The sequence below is a fragment of the Egretta garzetta genome, unplaced genomic scaffold (assembly GCF_000687185.1).
Source record: "Egretta garzetta isolate BGI_Z169 unplaced genomic scaffold, ASM68718v1 scaffold101, whole genome shotgun sequence".
Lineage (NCBI taxonomy): Eukaryota > Metazoa > Chordata > Aves > Pelecaniformes > Ardeidae > Egretta > Egretta garzetta.
Genome location: NW_009258666.1, coordinates 603052 through 613416, shown reverse-complemented (window position 1 = coordinate 613416; position 10365 = coordinate 603052). Strand labels below are relative to the sequence as shown.

General features: G+C 44.6%; 1 protein-coding gene across 5 annotated transcripts; it reads left to right on the top strand.

Annotated features, from left to right (window-relative positions):
• Positions 1-6: 6 nt before the first annotated feature.
• On the top strand, positions 7-7402 carry PDIK1L (PDLIM1 interacting kinase 1 like). 5 transcript variants are annotated; one of them, XM_009648484.2, is made up of 3 exons: positions 7-671; positions 1962-2263; positions 4992-7402. In XM_009648484.2, exons 2-3 carry the CDS (start codon positions 1979-1981, stop codon positions 5730-5732), a joined length of 1026 nt encoding a protein of 341 aa, XP_009646779.1. In that variant the 5' UTR covers positions 7-671; positions 1962-1978; the 3' UTR covers positions 5733-7402. The 5 variants fall into 5 exon arrangements, with proteins under 5 accessions (XP_009646779.1, XP_035759854.1, XP_035759853.1 ...); XM_035903961.1 differs by having other exon boundaries at positions 1588-2263; XM_035903960.1 differs by having other exon boundaries at positions 1547-2263.
• The last annotated feature ends 2963 nt before the right edge of the window (positions 7403-10365 follow it).

Sequence of the window (10365 nt, the reverse complement as noted above, 5' to 3'; positions counted from 1 at the left end):
GAGCAGGGTCCCCCTCGGTGCAGGTGGGGTCCCGGTGTGGCAGCCGCGCGTAGGGCCTCCCTGGAGGAGCAGGGCGAAGAGGAGGCGGGTGATTTATTCTGTGCCCTAATGACTGCTGCTAACGAGGCAGCCAGGGAGGGAAGGAGCAGCCAGGGAGGGAGGGAGCTTCCCGTGTGAGGTGCCGGCTGCAACTTCCCAGGCCCGCAGGAGGGAGCGGGGGGAGGCCCGGCCTGTGCCCGGCCTTGCTGCCAGGGCCCGGCCGCTGCCCCGGGGGGCGGGCAGTGCTTCTCATCGGGTGAGGCAATAAACCTCGGCGGCATTTCCAGACCAGCCTGGCCCGCTGTGGGGGTGAAGGAAGGCGGGTAGCAACCCTGATGCTTGGCAGAATGACAGATCCTCTCTGGTAACAGCATGCAGCTAGCTGACTCTCAACATGGGGGGGGAGGACATTTTCTACTCATTTTGAACCTAATGTGATAGTATTTGAGTAACGCAATCTTTTTCTCAGGAGTTATTTGGCCGCTGGTGAGATTACAGATCCTGCTCTTCTCCCCTGCATGGAAAGGGCTGTTGGCCCATCAGAGTTTAACGTGCAGGCTGTAATCTTAATCTGTTCCTCGTAGTCCAGCGACAAGCGCAGGCTCGATGCGTCTTGTGAGCAGAATCTTGTGGTAATGCGTTTCTTGGGCACGTCACATTTCGGTTCAAAATGCTCTTGTAAACATATATCACAAAACTTTGCTGAAAGGTTAAAATGTCTGTGTAGTATTGCCATGAGACTGACGATACCTTTTTTCTCTCTCTTTTTCTTTTTTTTTCTTTTATCTAAAAAAAAAAAAGTACCTAAAAAGTGGAAATACTTGAAAACTTACTACTAACAACAGGCTGTTTCTATGTGGTCCTTATTGCCTGGTTTACTGACATAAAGAGAATTACATTTATCACTGGCAGTCTTATAAACTATTTTAGTTTGGATATACTAGCTGTGATATTTTTATTTTTTTATGTTTCATTCTGTTTGACCAGTGATAATTAGCTAGCCAAGCTTTTTTTCCTGCCTAGAGTCAGTGTCCCATTTTGGTTCGCTCATGTGAAGGTGGTACTGGTGTGTTGCGGGGTGTAATCTTGCAGGAAAGTGTGCAGGGAGGGTCGTGTATCTGTAGCAGTGTTTGGTGGCTTTTATTTTTTTGTGTATGTGTGTGTGTCTCTTGTTTTACTTCTAAAGCAATATCTTAAGTTCTGTCCTTGCCCTGTTGAGCAAAAGTGGAAGTTAGATGCTGGGTACAAGCTTCTGCAATCAGTTACCCTTTTTAAATTTTTGTAACCTGAGACTCCTTATTCAGAGGAGACTAGGTGAAAAATCATAGTTACATTAAAAAAATAAATCGGAAGCATCCTCATGTCTTAGTATCAGTCAAAGAATTTCATGATTAAATTACAACAGAAACATTTACTTACGCAGTCACCTCCATAAAAAGCAGTGTTAATTAAATCTGTTACTGCCCAACCACAGGCTTCAACTAGAACCTCTTCTCTGCTGTCCCAGGTGTGGATGGAGAGCATGATACCATACTGTTATTCCCGCAGATATTCACGGAAGACACTGAGAGAAAGGAGCGGGAGCATACGCGATAGTCCTGTCTCGGCACAATACAAGTCTAGGTTTGAATTGTTGCCACCTTGAAAACTGGGCTGTATTTGAAATCTTAATAGTCCCCCCGAAATGATGTAACTTCACCTTTAACTAGTCCGTGGCAACAGGTACAGGTTTACAGAATAGCTTCTGGAACATTCTAGCACTCGAATGCAGCGTTGCGTTCAGCGTAACGCTCAGAGGCACTGCCCTGTTAATTGCAGGGTTTTGGTAGGCCTAATATTGCTGCACCAAGCCATATGGGGGAAAATACAGCCCAGTTCTTGTTCATAAGTTTTAGTTCTGTGGGTTTTTCCGCCTTCCCCAGAACCATTGATCTTGAAGATGGTGAGTAGCCAGCCTAAGTACGATCTAATACGGGAGGTTGGTCGTGGCAGTTATGGTGTGGTGTACGAAGCAGTCGTCAGGAAGACCTCTGCACGGGTCGCGGTGAAAAAGATTCGGTGCCATGCTCCAGAGAATGTGGAACTAGCTCTGCGTGAGTTCTGGGCACTTAGCAGTATCAAGAGCCAGCATCCCAACGTCATTCACCTGGAGGAGTGCATCTTGCAGAAAGATGGTATGGTGCAGAAGATGTCCCATGGCTCCAGTTCCTCCCTTTATTTACAGGTACATGAAGCTGAGGTAATGGGGTGGAAGTAATTAATATGGATGTGTAGCTGGGAGGGAAGGAGGTGGGTAGCTAAGATGTTTTTTTTGAGGTATGCTTAGTTAGGAGAGGGTGGTGTTCATGTTGTTGACACCCAAAAATTATTATATATCTTTAAAAGAGCATATCTATTGAACAATCACCTGTATCTTGTAATTTGAAGCCATGCCTGGAGTCTAAAAGACTCCAGGATTTTTTTTAATGCAAATTTGAGAATTTGAGGAAACACCACAGGTAAAGCACAAGGGAGGTGCAGGTGTTTATCACTTGGTAGAAGCCCTGCTGCAGGGTTAAGGAGCAGGCATGTATGAATGTCTTGAGACAGAACTCTGAAGAATTTCTTAATCTCGGATGTCCTTGGAAGAGGAAGTAACTGTCTTGATTTAGGAAGCCAACACTTAAAATTCTTTCAGAAATAATAAGCAATTGCTAGCATGTGGTGAGCGGTTTTCTTTTTTGAATAACTTAACTGTTAATCTCTTCAAAGAGAGGTAAAGGTGTGATAAATAAGGGAATAAGTATCACTCCCCTGTGTGGCTACTGAAAGCGTCCTCTAAGTTTGAAGATGCGTATTTTTGAAGAATGCGTAGCTCTGGAAAGACTTTGAAAGATAATCTGATTCGTTCCCTTGTCAAGAAGCTGCCCCAGCTATAAATCATCCCCTGGCAGGAATTTGTGTCTCTGGTTTAAAAAGTCAGTAGCCTGCTCAGTGTTTATTGTGTTATCCCGAGTCAGCTTTTTTCATTTCAGTTTTTATTGTTGTCATTCTTGCATGTCTAATGTAGGACCTTTTGTTAGCGAACATTCATCCAACAACCCTTCACGGCTGTCCAGGTCCTGTTGTGCTGAGTGCTGTACGAGCCTGAGAAAGAGGATTCTTGCCTTTGTAAACTCGCTGTAGCTTGGGAGTTGTTACTGACCTGCTTTCATGAAGGGATTAGGGTAAAATAATACTGGCTAGCTCATGTGGGAGAAATCAGTGCCTCACCTTCCTAGTTGTTCATGGGTCTGTGAGAGATTGCATCAAACTTGCAGATGGCTGTACAGGGAAGAGCTGAAGAAAAAGTGGTGGAACTGCAAGGTGGGGAAGAGCTTCCAGATCACCTGCAGCATTGGGTTTGATGGTAGTGCCTGTTAATGCAGCACGCAGATCTTGCCCGTGCCGGGTGCAAGCACTGCAGATTGTTTTCCTGCTCCAGAGAGCAGAGAAGAGCAAAGGGCAGAGCTGAGCTGACTCTGAAGAGACCGGGATCACTTTATAATAGCGTGTGCTAAAATAGAGAAAATCAGATCTCCCTTGGCTTGCCCTCTCCTCTCCCTGCCCCAGGTGATATTGTGTTACAGAGCTGAAGGGGTGCAGTGCGGGGGGAGGCTGGCCAGGGCCGGGGGTATTAGTGTCTCCTGAAGGGCTTTGGGGCAGAAGCTTAGCTGGTGCCAGCTGAACAAAGTCAGTGAAGTGAGAGTCCTAAGCTAGCCTGGTCCTGTGGTCTTTTGCCACCGTCACACATGTGGTGGTGGATGTTGTTGGTCTGGACGCTCTGAGCTGAGATGCAAGTACAGCTCCTGTGAAGCCGTGTGGAGGGAAGCCGTGTGTTGGTGCTCGCTTGGCGAAGGAGGCTCCCTGCTGTCCTCTGATACCTTAATCTCACTGTTACTGACTGTAAACCCTAAATACGTAGTTTTCTAGTTCTAACTTGAATTTACTCTTAAGTTGGTCTGGTTTGAATACTAGTTGTGCTAGCAGTTAAAGATAGCTGTAAATTGCTAGTAATTTTGCTCTTGGATGGAAAAAGTTGTTTTTTTTAAAGCACCTTAAAATGCCTCTAAATATTAATAGCTACTTTAAATTTTGAAAGCCTGTGGGAGCTATGTTTGGTTTACCATACGTTGGTTTACTACTAACAGAAATAATTGCAAGACTTACCTTCCAGAGCATGCTAAGAGCCACCTCAGAGGAGCTGAAGAGGTAAACGTGTAGTTGTGTATACAGGATTAGTTAAAACTGATTGCTGGGTTTACTTTGCTTTTTCTATGAAGCAGCTATTAGAACTGGTTGCTGGATCTACTTGCTGCTTATATTCTAGAAAATAGCTGGTGGATCACGATGGTGGGAGAGGTGTTATGTGCAGCAGCTGTCAGCTGTGCCGGTAGATTAACATTCTCCTGAGTAAAGGGACCCTGTGTTAACACTTCCTAGAATATGTTTGTGTGTCAGGAATGGAGAATAAGCTTTAAAAATCTATTGTGGTGCTGCTTCATCAGCAGAGGAAGAACACAACCCCCTGGTGCTGTACGAAGTTACTTGTTGAGGCTTTGTTTATACATTCAAGTTGTTAGCGAAATGGGTGGGACGGCCTTTGTTGGGGTGGGACGCTGTCCAGCTGAAATTGAGGGTGTGCAATGGCCACTTAGTATCTTTAAAAATACTGTTATCTGGGTCTAGCTCTAGCTTCTGGGCAGGAGTGTGAACTTGATATGCTTCACATGCATAAAAGTAAGTAGGCTGTCAAATACATTGTGATTTTTTTTTTTTCTACATCATAAATTTCACATAGTTTTATTTTCACCAGTTGCAATATCATGCTCTCTGGGTTGTCAAGAGGAAGATCCAAACTTCATGCATTTGTCCATCATCTCTCTATTCTTGTGACCATCAGGTAGTTATGATGTTTCTTTTCCTTATTGCAGCTTGTAGAGACCTCATTAAAAGGAGAAATAGTCTTTGACCCCAGAAGTGCTTATTACCTCTGGTTTGTCATGGATTTCTGTGACGGAGGAGACATGAATGAGTATCTGTTGTCCCGAAAGCCGAACCGCAAGACCAACACCAGTTTCATGCTTCAGCTCAGCAGCGCACTGGCGTTCCTGCACAAAAATCAGATTATTCATCGTGATCTCAAACCTGACAATATTCTGATATCTCAGAGCAGGATGGATGCTAGTGACTTGGAGCCTACCCTGAAAGTAGCTGATTTTGGGCTGAGTAAAGTATGCTCAGCCTCAGGACAGAACCCTGAGGAACCAGTCAACGTAAATAAGTGTTTTCTGTCAACTGCATGTGGGACTGACTTCTATATGGCCCCCGAAGTCTGGGAAGGACACTATACTGCCAAAGCAGACATCTTTGCATTGGGGATTATAATCTGGGCAATGTTGGAAAGAATGACGTTCATAGATACGGAAACAAAGAAAGAACTTCTGGGGAGTTACGTCAAGCAGGGGACGGCGATCGTGCCTGTTGGAGAGGCGCTTCTAGAAAACCCTAAAATGGAACTGCTCATCCCCGTAAAGAAAAAATCCATGAATGCTCGAATGAAACAGCTGATCAAGGAAATGCTGGCTGCCAACCCGCAGGACCGGCCCGATGCATTTGAGCTAGAACTGCGATTAGTCAACATAGCTTTTAAAGACAGCAGCTGGGACACGTGACCTGCCGAGCCGTGTCTCTCTTGATAGAGCTCCTTATCGCCTAACTGATGGTGCAACTTCATGTCAGTAAAAGAAACGAGCCTGAACTCAAACCTGCGGGGTGTAGTTTCTACCAAACGAATCTCTTCTGAGTTTCATAAATGACACGAATGTTGGGTTGGCCGTTGTGTTAATGATGTGTATAATACCAGGACGTTACATGCAAGTGCAAGATGTGCCGATGTTCGTTTGCGTATGCTGGCAGTAGGATGTCTTAAGAGCTGAGACTTTATTTCCAGCACTCTCTCGCGGAGTATTTCGTACATTCCAGCTTCCTATGTCAGTATTAGGAACTCTCATGAAAAAGAAAAAAGATTTGCATGCTGGTAGTGCAAATCTTGAGGCTTTGTAAAGTAATTCTGTGTATATATGTATACGAGTGACTGGGAGTGTATGCTACTTAAATTATTTGCTATGGGTCTGAATGATTGGGGTCTGCTAGAAACCTAGGTAAAGAAGATAGATGAGAAGCATTCCTTCTTCTCCAGGCCTGAATAACTTTATTATTTATTTTTGTTATCTAATGTCAAAGATGGGGTCTGAGACTTGACTTTGTAGACAAAAAATGCAATGCAAGGGGATCAGCAGGTTTTTTTTTTTTAAAGCGCTGACATGGCCAAGCTTAGCAGCTACAGCCTAATGAGCTTGTCACTGAGGGAGTCAAATCACAAATGTATGTAATCAGGTGCTAGTATGTTGGCTAGCTCACTAATAATTTGATTTTTGCTTTCTTCTAGTAGTCAAATACTTTATTAATCAGTTCATCTACAGTTTCACAACATCCTCTCTGCTGTTGTACCTATAATCCAATAGCACCTTGGGTACTTCAAATAGGAGAGTATGATGAGCTGAGTTTATGGAAACGCGGGTGAGGGAATCCGGCAGCACAGAACGTTATTTTTAAGAGTCTTCAAAATATGGTTGCAGCACAGTTTTCCTGTTAACTGACTCTAATAATGCTGGTCATGGTCGCTTCCTTTCTGGCACTGACTCTGACCTGGTAGTGATGAGGAGATAAAGGGCTGAGTGTTTGTCTTGGAGAACACACCTCTTCTCAAACACAGGAGAGCTCAGTAACCGGTACGTGAAAGGCATCTGCGGTTTGTGTGGCACCCTTGGCTGATTTTTTTTTTTTTTAAATTTGTTTTCTTCCTTTTAAAGAAGTAATATTTATTTAAAACCTCGGACAGTAGGATGGAAAGCTTTGAAGTAGTTGAAAGGCTGCTTATCCCCAGCTCCTGTTCCACAGAAGCAGATTGATCTGCTAAGAGAGGTTTCGCAGAGGCCACCTGACACTGTACAGCAGACAGGAGCTGCTTTGTAATAATACAACACTGTTCTTTTGGGTGCAGGACTGTGACCTTTCTCATTAATTTGACCTTTTGGAAGAAGTAAGAGTCTTAAAAAAAAAAAAATTGCCTTTAAAGGCAGATATATTAAAGCTGCAACAAAGGCTGGTTTTTTAATAAAATCAATTTAACGTGTTTTCCTAAATCTTACCTGAAAACTGCCCTAAGTATTCACTCGTGTAACTTGCTTCTCGGACACTGTTCCCTCTCAGTGCTGAGAGAGCAGTTTTGATCAGTCAGTGCTTATTCTGCCTGAGCGAGAATAAACATCAGGAACAAAATTATTTTTTTTGTTCTTCTAAAAGCAAAGGTTTCTGATTCTACCAAGCTTCTGAGGCTTTACAGACTACAGCTGGTTCTTGCTGGTGGTGGCAGTTCCCCTGGGGCCCTTAGTCCTTAATTCTTGTTATTTTGCTTACTTTATTGTTTAAGGCAAGCTGTCTAAACGGTGATTCTCAGACAAATAACACTTTGCTGTCTCAAAACAATGTTTATTGTTTAGAAGATGCTCTAGGAGTAACTTCCAGACAGTGTCCCTGAGAACAGCAGAGCCCCTTTGCTTCAGCGTAGGTTGGCAGGGTCGGAGGCGACTGCATCGTGCCGAGGGTAGAGCCCGTTGCCTGCGTGAATGTCCCAGTGTTGCTCCTTCCCTGCGGAGAGCTCAGCCTGTAAAAGAGGACTTGGAGCTTATCTGTGAGTAAGGACGAGGGGAGATTGATTTATTCTCATGTTCTAGAAGTGGAGATCTGTTTGTTCTCATATTTTAACTGAGTTCAGTACAGTTGAAGCCTCAGCTTGTTGCTGAAAGGAAGAAAACAAATCTCTCGCTGTCTGTGCCAATGCTCTTTCACAGTACTTACATTTCAGCGTGGTCATTCGATGAGTAACGTTCTAAGAGCTTTTTATAATTTGTCCATGTTAAACCGGAGAGCTTTTAAAAAATACATTGCGAACAACTTCTTCTGCCCACCCAAAAGTCAGAATCAACTACATTATCTTAAAGTACGAATCTACTACAGAGTAATACTACTCACCTTTGAGGCGCTTTGCAAATCACCTGATTCTTCTCTGAAGTATTTCAAAGGGTGAACACCAAATGCGCTGCCCGCAGAAATGCAAGCTAGTGAATGGCACGGGAAAGAGTTTTTTAGTTTTGTTTTCTTGACTCCCGAAGTGTTTCTTTGCACTGATTGCCACTTTAAAGGGTGGGGGTACCCGAAATCCCTCTCATGGTGCTTAGCCTTGCTGTTGGGTGACACTGAGTGTTTCCTTGGTTAACACTGAATGGTAGTCCTTGAGGTCTGTGTTCTGTTTGATTTTTGTGTGTGTGTGGTGTTGTCTGAGGTCTTTGTTTTAAAAACCTTCGATAAATCAAATCGTTGTAGCAGCTACAGAGTTATTCACCAGCGTGACACAAAGTCAAGATACTTTTCAGCACTCAAGAGATTTTTTTTTTCAAATCTTTCTTTAAAAACTGTAAAATATATTTTATGGAGAATTTATAATGAGGAAAATTATTGTGTAGTTTATTAAGTTCATGACTTTTTGAAATAAAATCTGAATTTCGATGAAGCATTTGAACTTTCCACAGAGAAATGCTTTCTTTGCAGTCAGCACAACGTCGTCTAGCTGGCAGCAAAGCTACGGAAGGGTTGATTTGCTGTGCTAGGACAGAAGTAAGCTGTAGGACTTCATCACCGTTGTACTGGAAGTGATCCTAGGCGTCTAAAAGATGTTGGACTGGCGAATAGCTGTGCTGCTCATCCTCTGTGGGTAGCGGCAGTGCGGAGCTTCCACTGATGTGTAATGGGCTGCTGGAGGACTTGACCGAGCGAGGCCAAATGGGGTGTGAAAACGGAGCTGCCTCTTGGACTGGTTGAGGTGAGCCATATCCGTGTGGACCCCACGGCTTCTGCCCAGCCCTGTAGGAATCAAAACGGTACTCTTGTGGGTGTGCTTCACTTTCAGAGAGGGGATTAAAGGGTAAAAAAGCATTCTTGCATCCAGTACATGCCTGAAGTTGTTATTACAAGCGGAGCGAGTACCACCCTGGGCTGTAAGGAAATCTCTGGCAGGCTCTGCCTACCCTGCTACTGGTACTACTGGATTTTTGAGGCTGCAAATAGATGCTGCTGCACTCCTGGGCACTGACGCTCCTCCCACTGAAGTGAGCCTTTCCCCTCTAGTTCCTGCGTGTGCCAGAGTAGGATTTCACCCCGAAAGCGGCAGTCCTTGTGTTGTGGGTGAGCCCCATTGCCCCCCTGCGCAGAGGGCTGAAGGCAGCCCTGTGAACGTGTGTTCTGCTCCCCTTCCCTCCTGCCTATGTGGGCCGAGTGCTGCTGGCTTTGTCTGGAGCAGGCATGTGCAGGCTGTTGGGGCAGCTCCTGGGGCTGAACTGGGTGTAAATGGTCCTCTGGAGGTTTGAGGGACAGTGGCCTGCTGTCTGCTGTGCCCCAAGAAACCTTAGAAATAAAGGCGAGGAAACACCATTACTTATACATGATACAAGACTCTGGGAGTCATTTGCATGTTTTAATTAAGTGCTCTGGAACAAAGGGTTGTGCAGACTGGGAGTGGGAATAGCACAGACTGGAAATGCTGTAAATTGTTTTCTTTTCTCATTTGTTACCCCCGCAACAAACCCAAGCCCGGTCCTCTCCTGTGTGCCGTACGCTTGCATCGTCGCCTGTGGTTTCCTGTGTATCCTGGAGCCAGAAATAGGCAGATTCCCCACCTGGCAGGAGCAGTGTGGTTAAATCTGTAAGTCAATGCAGTCGTTGCGAAAGGGAAAGGGATTGAAATTTAGATATATATATTTTTTTTTTTAGTAAGGGGTAAGCACCTTAATTAAAGGAGAAAGTCACACCTCCTTGATTAGTTTTAAGAGTGGTGACTTTAATAGACACAAGCCAAATTCCTCCCCCACAAAATGAAGAAAACTGTCCCTATGTACTTGAAATATATCTAATGCATGGAGGGGAGGGTGGAAATGGGCAAGAAAATGCCCTGGTGCAGAAACCTAAAGCTGCACCTCAGCTCAAATAACCCAACCTCTGCTTATTTTCCTTGTTCTACAGAATGCTGAGGCCTTGGGCTCCAGCTTGCCCATCCTGTTTCCTTGGGCAGGGGCTTGGCTTAGGCAATCCCTGCTCCGCAGCCCTGGGCTTGGGAACTCGCCTTGTTTTGGTTTGTTGGGTTTTGGTGGTTTTTTTTTTTTTTTTTGCTTTGTGTTGGTTTTTAAACAG

Excerpts from the sequence above, each read along its gene's own strand:
- PDIK1L (XM_009648484.2), top strand. The coding sequence starts at position 1,979 with ATGGTGAGTAGCCAGCCTAAGTACGATCTAATACGGGAGGTTGGTCGT. Across the intron at positions 2,264-4,991 it reads GTTCCTCCCTTTATTTACAG|CTTGTAGAGACCTCATTAAA; the intron begins GTACATGAAGCT and ends TCCTTATTGCAG.